General features: G+C 37.7%; 1 protein-coding gene across 17 annotated transcripts in view; it reads left to right on the plus strand.

Annotated features, from left to right (window-relative positions):
• The window catches only part of DST (dystonin), a 385,237-nt gene that overhangs the window by 194,305 nt on the left and 173,960 nt on the right, over nucleotides 1–16,972 (plus strand). For 15 of the 17 annotated variants that reach the window (XM_010387943.2, XM_030928393.1, XM_010387944.2 and 12 more), the window contains 12 exons: nucleotides 3,775–3,887; nucleotides 3,987–4,093; nucleotides 6,318–6,437; nucleotides 9,128–9,223; nucleotides 9,317–9,444; nucleotides 13,129–13,222; nucleotides 13,532–13,686; nucleotides 15,015–15,477; nucleotides 15,563–15,691; nucleotides 15,847–15,924; nucleotides 16,017–16,178; nucleotides 16,265–16,369. In XM_010387943.2, coding sequence (XP_010386245.2) covers nucleotides 3,775–3,887; nucleotides 3,987–4,093; nucleotides 6,318–6,437; nucleotides 9,128–9,223; nucleotides 9,317–9,444; nucleotides 13,129–13,222; nucleotides 13,532–13,686; nucleotides 15,015–15,477; nucleotides 15,563–15,691; nucleotides 15,847–15,924; nucleotides 16,017–16,178; nucleotides 16,265–16,369 — 1,750 coding nt within the window. Of the gene's footprint in view, nucleotides 1–3,774; nucleotides 3,888–3,986; nucleotides 4,094–6,317; nucleotides 6,438–9,127; nucleotides 9,224–9,316; nucleotides 9,445–12,735; nucleotides 13,011–13,128; nucleotides 13,223–13,531; nucleotides 13,687–15,014; nucleotides 15,478–15,562; nucleotides 15,692–15,846; nucleotides 15,925–16,016; nucleotides 16,179–16,264; nucleotides 16,370–16,972 lie in introns of those variants that run through there. The other 2 variants (XM_030928392.1, XM_030928391.1) reach the window with 2 other exon arrangements.

Genomic DNA, 16,972 nt, shown 5'->3' on the forward strand with positions numbered 1-16,972 from the left:
TCTCACTTCCAATTTCATTTTAAGACCTTTCCTTGGTTTTATACTTCTAATTTAAAATTTATGCTATCATGTATTTTCTTTGTAAGCTACTTTTAATTGCTTATGAAAGAAAAGCTGGGATATAAACATGTTTTTTTTTTTTTTTTTGAGACGGAGTCTCACTCTGTCGCCTGGGCTGGAGTGCAGTGGCGCGACCTCGTCTCACTGCAAGCTCCGCCTCCCGGGTTCAGGCCATTCTCTTGCCTCAGCCTCTGAGTAGCTGGGACTACAGGCGTCCGCCACCTCGCCCAGCTAGTTTTTTTTGTATTTTTTAGTAGAGAAGGGGTTTCACCATGTTAGCCAGGATGGTCTCGATCTCCTGACCTCATGATTCGCCCGTCTCGGCCTCCCAAAGTGCTGGGATTACAGGCTTGAGCCACCGTGCCCGGCCTAAACATGTTTAAAGAATTATAATGCATGATGATTGGGTTATTTTGAAAAGATAACATTATCATAGAATAATAAAAAAGTAAGAGAATGGCCTTTTTTTTTTCCATAAAAAGACTAGTATTTATTACTTTAAGTGGTGAAGGATCACATTATATGATTTTGAAAGGTTTCCATAAAACAGGCAAGTTACAGTAGTTAATGTTCAACTATCTAAAATATAACTTGAGAACATGGTCACTATAATATAGTCCAATGCTTTTTGGTTAGTCAAACCTAAGATGGAAAAGACATTTCCTGTTAACATTCCACAAAAAGGCGTTACAAAGAATGAAACCTTTAGAATGAAAGTATCTTTTATATGTGAAAAATAAATGAAGTTTTTGAAAGTTGTGTTATCCCAGTGAGACTATGAATAAAGAAGGTGGTACACAGGACACACACAGCACAGGCCTCTTCTGGTTGCTTCAGGCAGGTGGAGGAAAGACAGATTTGAAAGACAAAGGGACCACCACTCTGTTAGGATATGAGCTAAGGGAGGAATAGCATTTCAAATACTGTAGGCTATTACATTTTCATAGTGGTTTTTTGTGTTTTTTTGAGATGGACTTTCGCCCTTGTTGTCCATGCCTGGAGTGCAGTGGCACGATCTTGGCTCACTGCAACCCGTGCCTCCTGGGTTCAAGCGTTTCTCCTGCCTCAGCCTCCGGAGTAGCTGGGATTACAGGCGCCTGCCACCATGCCCGGCTAATTTTTGTATTTTTAGTAGAGACAGGGTTTCACCATGTTGGTCTGGCTGGTGTCAAACTCCAGACCTCAGGTGATCCGCTCTCTTCAGCCTCCCAACTATTGGGATTATAGGTATGAGCCACCGCACCCAGCTTTGTAGTGGTTTTAAAAGTTTTCCCTTTTCCCATTTTTGTTTAACTAATTTTCTTTATCTGCTGTCTTTTAGTGGAGGAAAACCATTTCAGTTTTTGTTCCATTAAAGTGTTAAACATCATGATAAAAGAGATGACTTACTCAGACTCATTGTATTCTACAGCTGCTTTTGTGTTGAAATGACTGTGCCATTCTGAAGGAAGTTTTATGTTTTATTCTCTTAGTTGAAAAACTTGATTCTTCAATGACTTTATTCATTCCCTCTGGGATTACTCAGTGTTTACTTTCTTTGCTAATGGCAGGGTTCTCATAATAACATGCCATGTCTTGTTCTGAGATTTGGCAGACTTAGAAAGGCTGTTTTTTATTTCCCCAAAAGGTGCAAATTTTACAGAAACAAAACAGTGTTTTAATGAAAGAACTTCAGATACTTGTTTTTGTCTAGACTGCTATACATACCTATTTAATAATCTTGAGGCTGGCAGATTCTTCAGTATGTTTCTATGTGAATAAAAAATGTTATTTTTAGAGGTCTGTCATTTACTTCCATAGTAGTCAGTGGATTTATTATTCCTATAATAATTGTAGGATCATTTTTGAGTGATTGTGTTGATGGCGGATTGAAAACATTAAAGGATTTCCTAATAATTTCCTGGAATATGAGCATGTAGGTAATGGTAACGACATTTCTAGATTATGCACAGTGCAAAGTGATATAAAAGTATAAGATTTTCTTGAGAGGTCTGTTTTCTCACCACAAAAAAGAGTACAAATTGCCATTTACTTTTCTAATATTAATGATTTATTTTCTTTCTTTTTTTTTTTTTTTTTGAGACGGAGTCTTGCTCTGTTGCCCGGGCTGGAGTGCAGTGGCCGGATCTCAGCTCACTGCAAGCTCCGCCTCCCGGGTTCACGCCATTCTCCTGCCTCAGCCTCCCGAGTAGCTGGGACTACAGGCGCCCGCCACCTCGCCCGGCTAGTTTTTTGTATTTTTAGTAGAGACGGGGTTTCACTGTGTTAGCCAGGATGGTCTCGATCTCCTGACCTTGTGATCCGCCCGTCTCGGCCTCCCAAAGTGCTGGGATTACAGGCTTGAGCCACCGCGCCCGGCCTAATGATTTATTTTCAAACAGGTTTTCGTATAAGCAGCCTGCCAAGTAGTATACAAAATCATTTGCATTTCATTTCTCCCACACTACCTTTGAGCCCTCCCACTCTTTCTGTGGTTCCCCAAATGATTATTTTGAGCAAACAAGAATGCTTGTGGAGCTTGTAGAGAGCCTTTCTTTGTAAGTTATCAACAGGCTCTTACTCAGTGATTTTTTTGGGTGGTGAGTACCACTCTTTTGGAAGGCTTTCCTGTTTCCACATTGTTCCTGTATTCTTTCAATGCTTTGTTTTTGAGATCCAAGTTTCCTGACTGGTCTAGCCTTGAGTGAAGTCTCCAATGTCCATATTTTGCCACTTTCTCTGTAAGAAGTATTTGAGGAATCTTTTTCTCCCTCATGTAGATAGAGCTAGCTTCAAAGTTTTTGCATGGTTTAGGGTGTTATGTAAATCTCACAAATTAGAAAGATATGAAGTCTGGTATGTGTGACTGTGTATGTGTGGGAGCACGTGCATACATGTGTGCTCGTGAAAACATAAACTATTGCTTATTTTAGACATTCATTTACGGTTCAGATTACTAAGGAACCAACCTACTTTCAAACTTATCAGTAGGTATTTGTTGAGGGTGTACTATATATCATTCTTTATTTCAGCAGAAGGATAAAAGACAAAATTTTTTAAATACATAGTACTTGCTATCTTGGAGTTGATGGTTTGGGAGAAACAACATGTGCATGTACATGAAACAGTGAATTAATAGGGCAAGGAAGTCTACGATTATCCTAAGTGCCATATCGTGTGATGCAGGGTGGAAGTATGAGTTCAGGGAACAGAGACAGACATAAGGGCTAGGAAGATCAGCCAGGCCCCACAGAGGATGTGGAGCTTGATCTCTCCTTGGAAGAATGAATAGGATTATAGAAGACAGGTGATGTGAAAGGGTATGGTGCAATGGGGAGGCCATGGACACCATTTTGTACTAAGCTACAAACTTTTTGTCTTTGAGGAGAAATACTGATAGGATGTTGGTTGGATTGGAAGGATGCTGTTGGAGTAGTATAGCTTAAATCAGTTGAATAGGACAAATACTCGTATGTATTCTGACTGATATATTTGTAGACTTTGTTGAAATTTATGTATGTTCAAATTGTTATATTTTCCTTGTTATATTTGCTTTAGATACAAAAGTTTCTGAGATAAGTGAGCAATGTTAAATGTTTGATGAAAGTGTCTGCATTTTAAAGCAGGCTTGGTATTAATATTAGCAGATGCTGTTATGTAAATGGAAACATATATAAATGTAATGTTGAATTGGCACATGGGAAAGCCTAATTAACACAGTGAATTTTTTCCTAGGCCGGACCTGATAGATATGAATACTGTTGCTGTTCAAAGCAACCTTGCAAATTTAGAGCATGCTTTTTATGTAGCAGAAAAAATTGGTGTTATAAGACTTCTGGACCCTGAAGGTGAGTTGTTTTCTTGATTATATGTGGACTGGCATGAAAGTCTGATCAAAAGTAATTTATCAACCTCGTGAAATAATTGATTTATGTTGCTGTTTTTAGATGTCGATGTCTCCTCACCTGATGAAAAATCAGTAATAACTTATGTATCATCTCTCTATGATGCATTTCCTAAAGTCCCTGAAGGTGGGGAAGGCATTGGTGCAAATGTGAGTATTGATTTTTCCACACTGGAAGCTGTTGATTCAGTAATGACCAGTTGACTGCATTTACTGATAATGTTTTTTGCAGTTTTTGAATGTTGAATATATTTTAAAGAATTTGAGTTAATATGCTGTTTGATGAATTGATATTCTGTGTATTTCATGATATTATTCTACCATTAAATTTAAAGTATAACTCATTAAAACTTTTGTGTCATAAATAAAAGGCTATTTATAGTTACTGATAATTTTATAAATAAAAGCTTTAACCTTCTGAAATTTAGAGTTTTCCATTTTTAGCTGGGTGCTGTTTTACATTGCTGTATTTGCTATCTTTTTGTATGTATAGAATATCTCACTTTTGAAAACAATTTCAAATTTGTTACCTCATACAATTCTGTGAAATGTTGGCTAGATAACATTTTTAGGATTTAAAGGAGGGCTCCAGAGGAAAGTTATTGGATTTGACCAAAGTAGCAGAGCCACTTAGTAAGGAGGGAAGGTCTCTGACACATAGCTTTCAGCTCTTTATTAGTCTACTATTTCTTAAAGGTTTGTATAATTCACTTCAGTGATGCATTTTTTTTTTTTTTTTGGTGGTTATGCTAACAAGTGCTTATGCATTTCTGGAAGAGAACAGGAAACCCTGGATGTGTCACATATTTGGGAATGAGCCCCTTCACTTGGATTTCTGCCTTCCTCTTTGCAGATACCTTTTCCCCCTACATTACTTTGAAGATTTAGGAGCTCATCTGGGATCAGCTCCCTTAGATTAGGAGCTCCCTTTTCTGATTGCTTCTGTCAGTTCTGTGTGCTGTTTCTAGACCTGTTTCCATTTTCTTCCTTAGGTTCTTCTTTTCAAAGTCTTCATGCTCTTCTTTGGGTCCCTGAGTAGCCTGTTTCCATGCTCACCTCTGACTATTCAGTGTTGAGTGTTGCTTCAGAATGTTTCTTTTGGCCATCTCTTGCTGCTGCTTCTCACTACCTCCATGTTGATCCTGCTGCCTATCACTGCAGAACTAGGCTGATAGCTTTCTTACAGCTTTCCATCTCCATTTTGTTGTTCTTCCCACTGCCTCTGCACACTGTTGCCAAATTAATCTGTCTAAAACCTGATGTCTTTAGCTTGAAAATTTTCAGTAGCTACATATTCCTTGCAAAGTTAAATGCAATCTAGATATTCTGACATTTAAAACTGCATATATTTATTCTGTTTATCTACTTTTTTAGCTATGATTTCCCAATATGAACTGTTTACTGGTAGACAGGGCATTTCCATGTCAATGTCCTTACTCACTTGGGACTCCCCTTTTGTCCACTTTTTCAGCGCCCCCACTCACCTCCCCCCACCAATAATTACTTACTGGTCATTGCAGAACATCTCAGATGCTGCCTTTCCCAAGAAGCCTTTAGAAACTATTTTAAGGCACAGATATGCTTGCCTGATTTCTTATCTCAGCTAGCATATACTACCCATTTCATTTATTTCAGCATTTCAACACTTAATTAAGTACTGCTGTTCATTTTGCCTGTTTATATTATGTATCTCTCTTGCCTCTGCATTTAGACAGTAACTCCTTGACAATAGGTATTATGTCTTAAAGTATTTTTTTGTTATAACACTCAGCACAACCTTTGAACATAATAAGCATTCATCAAATACTTAAACAGAGCAGTTGTCAGCCTTCCAGTTTCCTCCATTTTTAGAGTTTGCCTAATGAGTTACTTGGATAATCCCACCATATACATTTCCTGTAGTTTGCATACATATCTGGTTTCCTACATATTGGGTAAGTCTTTTGAGTTTCAGATACATAGTAGATTTAGATCTAAAATAGTTGCCAAAGATGGCAACTAACTTGGCTTATGCAAGTTGTTACTCCCCCATCCTGAGCCCTGGTAAACACCCCAAATTGAATTTGGATTTTTTCTGTAGTGCTTAGATTGAGCCTCAGAAGTCTTCTAAATACAATACCCCAGGCAGCCCCTTTCTTTGGATCAGAATTGGCACTCATAAGGCTAGTGTTAGTGGCCAAATGTTGATAGCATCTTTTTAAAGGTGTTTATGTGACAGGGATTGGGGCTGGGTGAAAGTAAGAAAACATTTAGCTGGTTCTCTCTGTCAGGCTTCAAATACGTACGTTTACAGAATGACTTCTGACTAAATTGTCTTAGATATGAATGTTATTATCTACAGATGTGAACCTTTTCTATCATTTGATTGTTCTAGGATGTTGAAGTCAAATGGATTGAATACCAGAATATGGTGAACTACCTCATCCAATGGATTAGACACCATGTGACCACAATGTCTGAGAGAACATTTCCTAATAATCCTGTGGAACTGAAGGTTAGTGTCACTATAGAAATTACATAGGATTGATTCGATTATAAACCCTTAAGTAATGCTATAATAATTCTGTAATTTTAGAAATTCAACAAAAGTTGCCCTTGGAAAGCCAATAATAAGTAGGCGAATTTTTTTTTTTTTTTTTTTTTTTGAGGCGGAGTCTTGCTCTGTTGCCCAGGCTGGAGTGCAGTGGCGGGATCTCAGCTCACTGCAAGCTCCGCCTCCCAGATTTACGCCATTCTCCTGCCTCAGCCTCCCGAGTAGCTGGAACTACAGGCGCCCGGCACCTCGCCCTGCTAGTTTTTGTATTTTTAGTAGAGACGAGGTTTCACCGTGTTAGCCAGGATGGTCTCGATCTCCTGACCTCGTGATCCACCCGTCTCGGCCTCCCAAAGTGCTGGGATTACAGGCTTGAGCCACCGCGCCCGGCGCAAAATTTTTATTTACTCATCTCTCTTGTTATACAGAGAAAATGGAGGTAAAACATTAACAATTAAAACAGATTAGCTGTAGTCTCTCAGCTTTGGTTGAGAGGTTAAAGGTTTAATTTGAGAGAGTCTCTGAAACTGACATTGTCAAATTGATTTTAGTACATAGGAAATGCTTGGAGTCCCCGGGGATGGCTGAGGTAGGAGGGCCCCTGGGAAGTACACACAAATGTGGCACTGGATTGGGGGTATGCCTGTGGTTGAGTCCTATTAAAAACTGCTTCAGAGGGCATTTTTTGTGCAGGAAGAGGTACTCACTGTATTTCACCATGAATTTGAAAATACATGTATGACTTCCAGTATAAGTGAATTTATATTTTAGTAAACCATTTTCTAATACTGAAAAACTTAGGGCACGCTTTTGAGGCAGACATTGCAGATATAAAAGCCATTATAAGCCGGGTGCGGTGGGTCATGCCTGTAATCCCAGCACTTTGGGAGGCCAAGGTGGGTGGATCACCTGAGGTCAGGAGTTTGACACTAGCCTGGCTAACATGGTGAAACACCATCTTTATTAAAAACGTAAAAATTAGCCTGGCATGGTGGCACACACTTTTAATCCCAGATACTCAGGAGGCTGAAGCAGGAGAATCGCTTGAACCTGGGAGGTGGAGGTTGTAGTAAGCCGAGATCGCATCATTACACTCCATCCTGGGTGAGAGAGCAAGACTCCGTCTGGGGGAAAAAAAAAAAAAAAAAAAAAAGTCATTATAAATATGTAAACTTATTAAAGAGTAAGTTGTCTCTTTTGCATATTTGGTTTTATAATAGCAAGGTGGTCTACTTTATTTCTAGAAGCTGATAATGCGAATATTGCCCACAAAGCCTTACTTCCTTGGTTTGTAAGTTTTATTTTCATGATCAAACTGGGATAGAGAAAACTGTAATAACTCAGGGTGAGCTCCATTAGAGTTACTCATTGTGCTCCTGCATCCGTACAGAACATCTGTGGAACAGCTTTCATTCCCAGTGCTACAGAGAGTTTGTCCTTGGCACGAATTTACTTGGCATCTGATGATATGATACTTTTTAAGTGTTCTCAAGCTGTTTGTATGATGTTTCCCTACATGGACATGTAATTTTCCAGGGCAGGAAAACATTTCCCTACAACTACCATGTGGTGCCATGAATAGTGTTTAGCACATAGGAGCATTCGGTGCTTAATGACCAACAGACATTCTGAAACATTGTATTCTGATTTCAAAACAATTTTCAGATTTCATGTTCCAATACATTTATTTCCAAATGGATTTCTATTGTTCAGACCCTTGGATGAATTGTATTGGCTTCTGATTAGTGTAGATCCTTAGTTATAGAAGAAGTGATCAGAGTACTTGCTGATGACTAGAACAAGACATAGATTAGAAAAGAAAATACATCATGGGGAAATGCCAGATAATTGCATTAGCAGAACTTTGAATGGAATCTTTCAGAAATGTGTCATCCTAAAGATTTACAGGGTCTTGTTTTATAGCTGCATGAATTAGAATGAAGTAATTAGTACACACTTATTTTATTAAATGTGGAGATGCATTATCTACATAATTTGTATGAAGGTCCCTTTTAATAAATACACTATATTTAAGAGGTTCCCAAATTAATATATACAAACTAGATAATAATTTAATTATACGGTTGAAACTTCTGTGATAATAGCCCCATCAACTAATAGCATCTACCTTCATTTGTTTAAAAAAATCTGTTTACATCGGCCATTGGGACATTGAAACCAAATTTTAGCCCTTTCTGCTAAGAAGTGTTTTTTTGAAGGATAGAACCATGCAATAGAAGAGAGTGGTTTTATTCCTTTCTCTATGGGAATTGCTTCAAATTATTTTTCCAAAGACTGAAAGCTAAAGTACAGCATTTGGGAAGTGCATCTTTTAAAGGGTATGTTTTCTTGTTTGGAGGATGAGAGATTTTTAGTAGAGCACTAGTAAACACTACATGGTCTATTATTATCCAGATCCCCCTGTGGCACTAAAGCATGGCTCACATCAATAATTACACCCTCATCAAATTTTAGGTAACCCACGTCACCAACTGGCTGGAAATTGGTATTGTCTTTGAGTGTCAGTTTAACAAAGGAATTCCATTGACTGCATATGATACAGTACATAACACTTGAAGTGGTGACTTAGTGAGATAATGAAAACAGATCTTTTAAGTTTGGTCCTTAATTTCTTGTCCTTTTTATTTTAGGCACTTTATAATCAGTATTTACAGTTTAAAGAAACAGAAATTCCACCAAAGGAGACAGAAAAATCAAAAATTAAACGTCTGTATAAATTATTAGAGGTAAGCTCAGATTTGCTTTATATTGTCAAGCATAATCTTTGTTTCGTTTTGTTTTTATTTTTGCTTCACATTAAAGTTTTTTGTTTTCTCAAGATTTGGATAGAATTTGGACGCATCAAGCTCCTTCAAGGTTATCATCCAAATGACATAGAAAAAGAGTGGGGGAAACTCATTATTGCCATGCTTGAGAGAGAGAAGGCACTTCGTCCAGAAGTAGAAAGGTAGGCCAGAGGTGTTTTCTGCCATGAATATCAAGTGCGGAGGGAGCCTCTGTGTTGTTGTGAAATAACTTAAGTTAAACTTCTGTTTACATGGCCTTGCATAAGTCACTTAATCTTTCTGATCCTGCATTTTCTTATCTAGAAACTCTTCTAAGAGATTTTAAGGAGTCAGTCAGTGAAGTAATATGTATATAAATGACCTGCTAGGCTGGATTGGTATGTGAAGTCTCATCTAATAAGGCTTTACAGTTTTAAAACCAGTCAAAATTACTTGTGATTTCTCATATTGACCTTAAGTCACCAGGGCCTGGATCTAAAAGCTTACAGGTCAACAAGGAACTGATTTTATTTCTTATTACATTTTTTTGCTATAGTTCTCTTTCCAAGGGGCAGTGGAAACCAAAATCTAGCTTGCCTTCATTTAAAGGGTGATGGATGGCGTCTAGAACACACTCAATAAATGTTAGTTCAGGTTCCCTTTCTGCCACACTTCTACAAGTGCGTTTACTCCATGAAATCATCACTAGCTCTTTGTCATTTTGTCTCTCACTACACCCAGTTGCCTGGGAAGGTACCATTTAATCTTCAGGAAATGTTTGTCGGATGAATTTGTCTCCATTACAGTCTTAACCTGGTACCTGAGTATTGTGATCTGTGTTCCTCATTAGTCATGATGTCTATAGGAACTAGACCTTGTAGGGTGTATTAGTCCATTCTCATGGTGCTAATAAAGACATATCCGAGACTGGGTAATTTATAAAGTAAAGAGGTTTAATTGACTCACAGTTCCATATGGCTGGAGAGGCCTCACAATCATGGTGGAAGGCGAATGAGGAGCAAAGTCACATCTTACATGTCAGCAGGCAAGAGCTTATACAGGGGAACTCCCATTTACAAAACCATCAGATCTCATAAGACTTATTCACTACCATGAGAACAGTACGGGGGAAATTGCCCCCATGATTCAGTTATCTCCACCTGACCCCACCCTTGACACATGAGGATTATTACAATTCAAGGTGAGATTTGGGTGGGGACACAGGCAAACCATATTACAGGGTAAGGCCTGTGTGGTCAGACACAACTTTCCAGCCCCTTTGCTCTCTGCACAGCAGCTACACTGGCTGCTTTACACCTAAACATTCTCAGATCTCAGCTCCAACATTACTTTCTCAAGAAACTTTCCATGGTTTCCTAGGCTAGTTCAGATATCTTGCTTAGAATTCTCATGTTTACATGTGTTGCTCCTTCATAGTGCTTATCTTGGTTGTATTTTTATATTTATTTCTGTTGTTGCTTAAGGCTTACCTATTCCACAGATACGATCTCCAAAAATGTGGAGAGAAACCCTTGTTTTTTTCTGTCCCTTGTATTGCCGATGCTTTACACAGCGCCTGACACACATTAGAGGTGCTCAGTATTGTCATGTTCTCTGTGCCTTACACATTGACTTCAAGATTCAACATTGTGAAATAATGCATAAAATAAATATATGAGAGCAAGTCTAACTTGTCAGTCCTTTATTAAATTACTGATTACATTTATGTTAAACTGTAATAATAAGTGTACATAACTGGATTATTAAAACCAAAACAAGCCAGAAATATACAGGATGCAGCTTTTACGGAAGAGGTAATTCTGGGTGATTGAAATGAGATACTATGTTAATCATTTGAAATAATGGAGAAGTATTCCAGAGGATACAGAGTAGATTTTTAGGCATCAGAACAGTAGCTGAATTTTAAGATATGCTCATAAAAGAAAGCAGAGAGTGGTTGAGAGTTCAGGGCCTAGAAGCCACTCAGTTTTAAATTAGATTATTAGCTCAGCCTGCAAAGTTGTATGATCTTAGACAAGTTCTTTAACTGTTTAAGCCTCGGTTTCCTCATTTGTTTTTTTTTTTTTGTTTGTTTGTTTTGTTTTTTTTTTTTTTTTTTGAGACGGAGTCTCGCTCTGTCGCCCGGGCTGGAGTGCAGTGGCCGGATCTCAGCTCACTGCAAGCTCCGCCTCCCGGGTTTACCGCCATTCTCCTGGCTCAGCCTCCGAGTAGCTGGGACTACAGGCGCCCGCCACCTCGCCCGGCTAGTTTTTTGTATTTTTTTAGTAGAGACGGGGTTTCACAGTGTTAGCCAGGATGGTCTCGATCTCCTGACCTCGTGATCCACCCGTCTCGGCCTCCCAAAGTGCTGGGATTACAGGCTTGAGCCACCGCGCCCGGCCGGTTTCCTCATTTGTAAACAGGATGTAATAGTGCCTACTACATTGGGTGGTTATGAGATGAGTTATGTATCTAAAATGATTAATTTATTGCACATAATAATTACTTATAGGTGCCACTGTTATTGTTCTGAGCTGTTCTGTTCACTCACTATAGTTGATGTGGTACTCTCACACTTGATCTTAGCCAACAGGCTGAGAAGCGATTGATGTGGCACTCTCAAGTTTCCCCTTTCTTGATCCCCAAAAAGAAAAATATCTATTCTTAGAGTGTAGAAGTAACAGTATTATTGGAGGTAGGAAAATATTTAGGAGCCTGGTTGGATAAATGCCTTCATGTTTCTTCATGTGAATTTTTTGGCATTGTCTATGTATTGCGAATAATAGCTCTGTGGCATGGAAGTGTATGAAAAACAAATGGGAAAGAGTCAGTGTTCTTATGCCATGTAATACCCTATAGAATGGAAAAACAAGCACAGACAAATTTGTAAGCATTGCATCAGTATTCTACTTGGCACTTTATAGTAGGTTTAGAAGTAACATTACTGGGATCATGTCATATAAAGAAAAGTAAATGGATATTTTTCCATTAATTTAACCTAATAAACAAATGACATGGTGTTTAAAATGGAAGTGTACTTCCTTATCAAATTCGTTTGTTTATAGGTACTTCATAACTTCTAGCTGTTTGCCTTCCTTACATTATTCAGCACAGACCTGGTCTTTTCAGAAGTCAGACTATGACTGGATATTTGTGTTCTTTTAGCTAATGATTGGTATTGCCAGAATAATCTTTACTAGTTGTCCTGTACATCTGTGAGGCATCTGAGTTGTTGTTTAGGTGGTTGCAGTTGGATGACTCTTAGTGCAAATATTTGGCATATCCTTTGCAGTGACGCCCAATCTGCCTGCTTTGTTCATACTTGTAGGGTTTTAATACAAGCTACAAAAGGCAAACCTCAGCTAGCAAACGAATGGCTTTAGGCTAGATTCTTTTGAATAGTTATCAGCATATTATTTGCTGTGTGTTGCATATGCATGTTGAAGCATATTTAAGGAGCCATTAAAAGCTGTAATATTCAGCTGCCACTTTTCACCATTAGAAGTAGAGCTTTTTCCAGACCTCCTACCTTTTAGTCTACTTTGAATGGTCAGAGAAAGAACATCGTTTCAGGAATAAAAATGCACAGTAGTAGTTATAGTTACCGTAGCAGTGATTCTGTGTTTAGTAACACTACCAGCACTCGAACCAGTCTTGATTCGAATGAAAATCTTCTCTCGGTTCATTATGGTCCAACACTGATCAACTCTTGCATTAGCTTCGGCAATGAATCCTTTGATGGACGCAGGTATTGAATCATTGGTGTGGGATTGTGTTTTACTTTTTGATGGGCAGCACTTTTCAGGAATGGCGAGCTCTTTGACTTCAAAGGGAAAAGCTTTATTTTATTTTGTCTCATCTTTTAGGTTAGAAATGTTGCAACAGATTGCCCACCGAGTTCAGAGGGACAGTGTCATCTGTGAAGACAAACTAATACTTGCTCGAAATGCTCTTCAGTCTGTAAGTTAATTTTAAGAGCCAATGAAGTTGTGGTGTAGAGGATTCACTGTGCGTTTGGATGAACTAAAACTTTTGCATAATGTTTGGTTGATTCTTGGTACTATTCTCCACTGAAACTTAAAGTTTGTTAAAGATTATGATTGGTGTTTGCTCTCTGAGAGACAAGAAGAGGGAAAACATATTTTTGAACCAACAAGGAAAACTAAAGAAAGCCCAAGTAGGCCTCTGTTCCAATATTTGATGTTTTATATTTGAGGTAGTTTTTAAACTTGTTTCACAGAATTAATACTGCGTTCTTCTAAAATACAGGATTCTAAAAGATTAGAATCGGGAGTGCAGTTTCAGAATGAAGCAGAAATTGCTGGGTATATACTTGAATGTGAGAACCTTTTACGCCAGCATGTAATTGATGTACAGATTCTTATTGATGGAAAATACTACCAGGCAGATCAATTGGTACAGAGGTAAGAGTGCTACTTATTCTTTCTCTGTCCTTTTTTGTATAACTCTTTCATGGGCATTTGAAATAGGAATGTAGAATATGAAAATTTTATGAAATATATTTCTTTGCTCTTTTTTAGTTGAAAATGTGTGTCACATTTTTGTATATTTTGGTGTTTAAGTAGATATTTGTTTTTTAAAGATTAGCAATAGAAAAAATATTTTATGGTACATATAATACTGCTGCAGTAACTAACTCATTAAAATGAATACACTAGATGTATGTATGTTACACACATACATTTACATATATTTAAAGTATTCATGGGATGTTTGAAAGAGAAAAAATGTAAGACAAGTGTCTTTTTTTTTTGAGATGCTGTTTTGCTCTGTCACCCAGGCTGGAGTGCAGTGGTGCGATCTCAGCTCACTGCAGCCTCTGCCTCCTGGCTTCAGGTGATTCTCGTGTCTCAGTCTCCCTAGTAGCTGGGATTACAGGCACTCACCACCATGCCTGGCTAATTTTTTGTATTTTTACTGGAGACGGGGTTTCGCTGTGTTCGACAGGCTGGTCTTGTACTCCTGACCTTAAGTGATTCACCTGCCTTGACCTCTCAAAATGCTGGGATTATAGGCATGAGCCACCATGCCTGGCCAAAAAGTGTCATTTTTAATTCAGCTTTTTAGCTTTCGGTTTATCCTATTATGAAAATGTTCATAACAAAATCTTGAAAGAAAATATGTGTATGAAAACCTTTATCACTGAGAAGTGTGTGTTTGGGGGTAGGTATGGAATGTTTCAGGCTATAGTTTCTCTCTCTCTCTTTCTCTTTCTGTGTGTGTGAGTATGAATGTATAAATGTAAAAATTTTAAATGATCCTTTGACCTGGTAATTTCACCTTTAGGAATCTATAGTAATTCAAAATATGAAAAATATATACATAAATGTAAAAATGATCATATGCTATAGTAACTGTATTCATTATAAATGATAGTTATAAAGACAAGTAAGACTGAAAGTCCTCATAGTACAGTGCTCATTGAAAAAAATCATGATTCAAAATTTTACCAATATAACTACACTTATCTCCTCGTTTTTCTTGTTTATATTTTTGAGCAGTTTCGGCGTACAGAAAAATTGAGTGAAGAATACAGAGTTCCCATATGCTCCCTTATACCTCCCTCTTCCCCTGTTATTTACGTCTTGCATTAGTGTGGCACATTTGCTAAAACTGATAAGCCAATATTGATACATCATTATTAACTAAAGCCTATAATTCACATTAGAGTTCACTCTTTGTGACAAGTGCCTTTTGTATTTCACCTTATCCCTTTGGATTTTCTTTTTAGGGTTGCAAAACTGCGTGATGAAATTATGGCCTTAAGAAATGAATGTTCTTCTGTGTACAGCAAAGGACGCATGCTGACAGCAGAACAGACAAAGCTCATGATATCAGGAATCACTCAAAGTTTAAACTCAGGATTTGCGCAGACCTTACACCCTAGTCTCACCTCAGGGCTGACCCAGAGTTTAACACCTTCCCTAACCTCTTCTAGTATGACTTCTGGCCTGTCATCAGGGATGACTTCCCGCCTGACTCCATCTGTCACTCCAGCTTATACACCTGGTTTCCCATCAGGATTAGTTCCAAATTTCAGTTCAGGAGTAGAGCCAAATTCATTGCAAACTCTGAAGTTGATGCAGATCCGAAAACCTCTTCTAAAGTCTTCTTTGCTAGATCAAAATTTAACAGAAGAGGAAATCAACATGAAATTTGTTCAGGATCTTTTGAACTGGGTTGAAGAGATGCAGGTAAAACAAAGTTTACTTTACCTGAGTGTTTCCGTCTTTATTGTTAGCAATTTCTTTTCTAAACTCAGTATTTTACTGTTTGAAGGTACAACTGGACCGCACTGAATGGGGCTCAGATTTGTCAAGTGTTGAAAGCCATTTAGAAAATCATAAAAATGTTCATAGAGCTATTGAAGAATTTGAATCTAGCCTCAAAGAAGCTAAAATCAGTGAGGTATGTGAATTTAAAATTTGTATATATTTTGTTTTAGTTTACTCTTGTTTTGCTTTTTACATAAAGACCCTGTAAATCAATAATAGATACATTAAGTGTGAGTCAGAATTCCTTCAGATTCCTAACTGGAGTGTCTTTTTAATCTCATATTATAGATTCAGATGACAGCACCTCTTAAACTGACTTATGCAGAAAAGTTGCACAGATTAGAGAGTCAGTATGCAAAACTCTTGGTAAGCTTTTTTTTTTTTTTTTTTAAACCTTCTGTTTTCCTTATCTATATTTGGCAAAAACGTGATTCTTATAATGATTTTCCTTACTAAAGAATACATCCAGGAATCAGGAACGGCACCTTGATACACTCCATAATTTTGTAAGTCGTGCGACTAATGAACTTATTTGGTTGAATGAAAAAGAAGAGGAGGAAGTTGCTTATGACTGGAGTGAGAGAAACACCAACATAGCTAGGAAAAAAGATTATCATGCTGTAAGTACACCCTTTGTACTTGCATACTAGGGTTGCATTTTAGGTTTATATATTTTTCTAACACACTTCTTAATTCTTTCTTGAAGGAATTAATGAGAGAACTTGATCAAAAGGAAGAAAATATTAAATCAGTTCAGGAGATAGCAGAGCAGCTACTTCTAGAAAACCATCCAGCCCGGTTAACTATTGAGGTAAGCTGGACAGTGTAATGGTGTTGGTTGAATATTGATATGATTATTTCCCTTCAGATTCTTTTATTGCTGAGCAGTTGAAAATTACAAGCCATCTAACTTTTATTAAAACCTGGCTCAAAAATAATGTTTCTGACAAATTGTACTGACTGCCTTCTGTTCTCTGGCTCTAAGTATGTCACCCATCACTTAGAATAAAAGTACCCTTGTCAGCCTCTGGCTGAGAAGATATATTACTGTAAATATAAATACCTTTATATGTATACCTTCTCTATATAAGCATTGCCATATTATTTATTTCTGATTGTGTAACATTGCACAAGTGACATAGTCTTGCCAAGCCTCACTTTCCTACCAAAAATGGGAGAAATTACCTCTAATCCATAGAATTGTGATGAGAATAAGAAGGAAATAATTTACTCTTACTGCTTAGTATAGTTTTTGGTACATTATGTGTTCTCAAAAAAATACCAGCTGTTACGATTCAGTTTACTACTTTTATTTATGCTCTGGTTTTGTGAGGTGTATTGGGACAGCATTGTGACAAGGCTTTGTAATGTGCAGTAAACATTTCAAGTTAAGAAGCGGAAAATTGAGATGGGA

The sequence above is a fragment of the Rhinopithecus roxellana genome, chromosome 4 (assembly GCF_007565055.1).
Source record: "Rhinopithecus roxellana isolate Shanxi Qingling chromosome 4, ASM756505v1, whole genome shotgun sequence".
In the NCBI taxonomy this organism is placed as follows: domain Eukaryota; kingdom Metazoa; phylum Chordata; class Mammalia; order Primates; family Cercopithecidae; genus Rhinopithecus; species Rhinopithecus roxellana.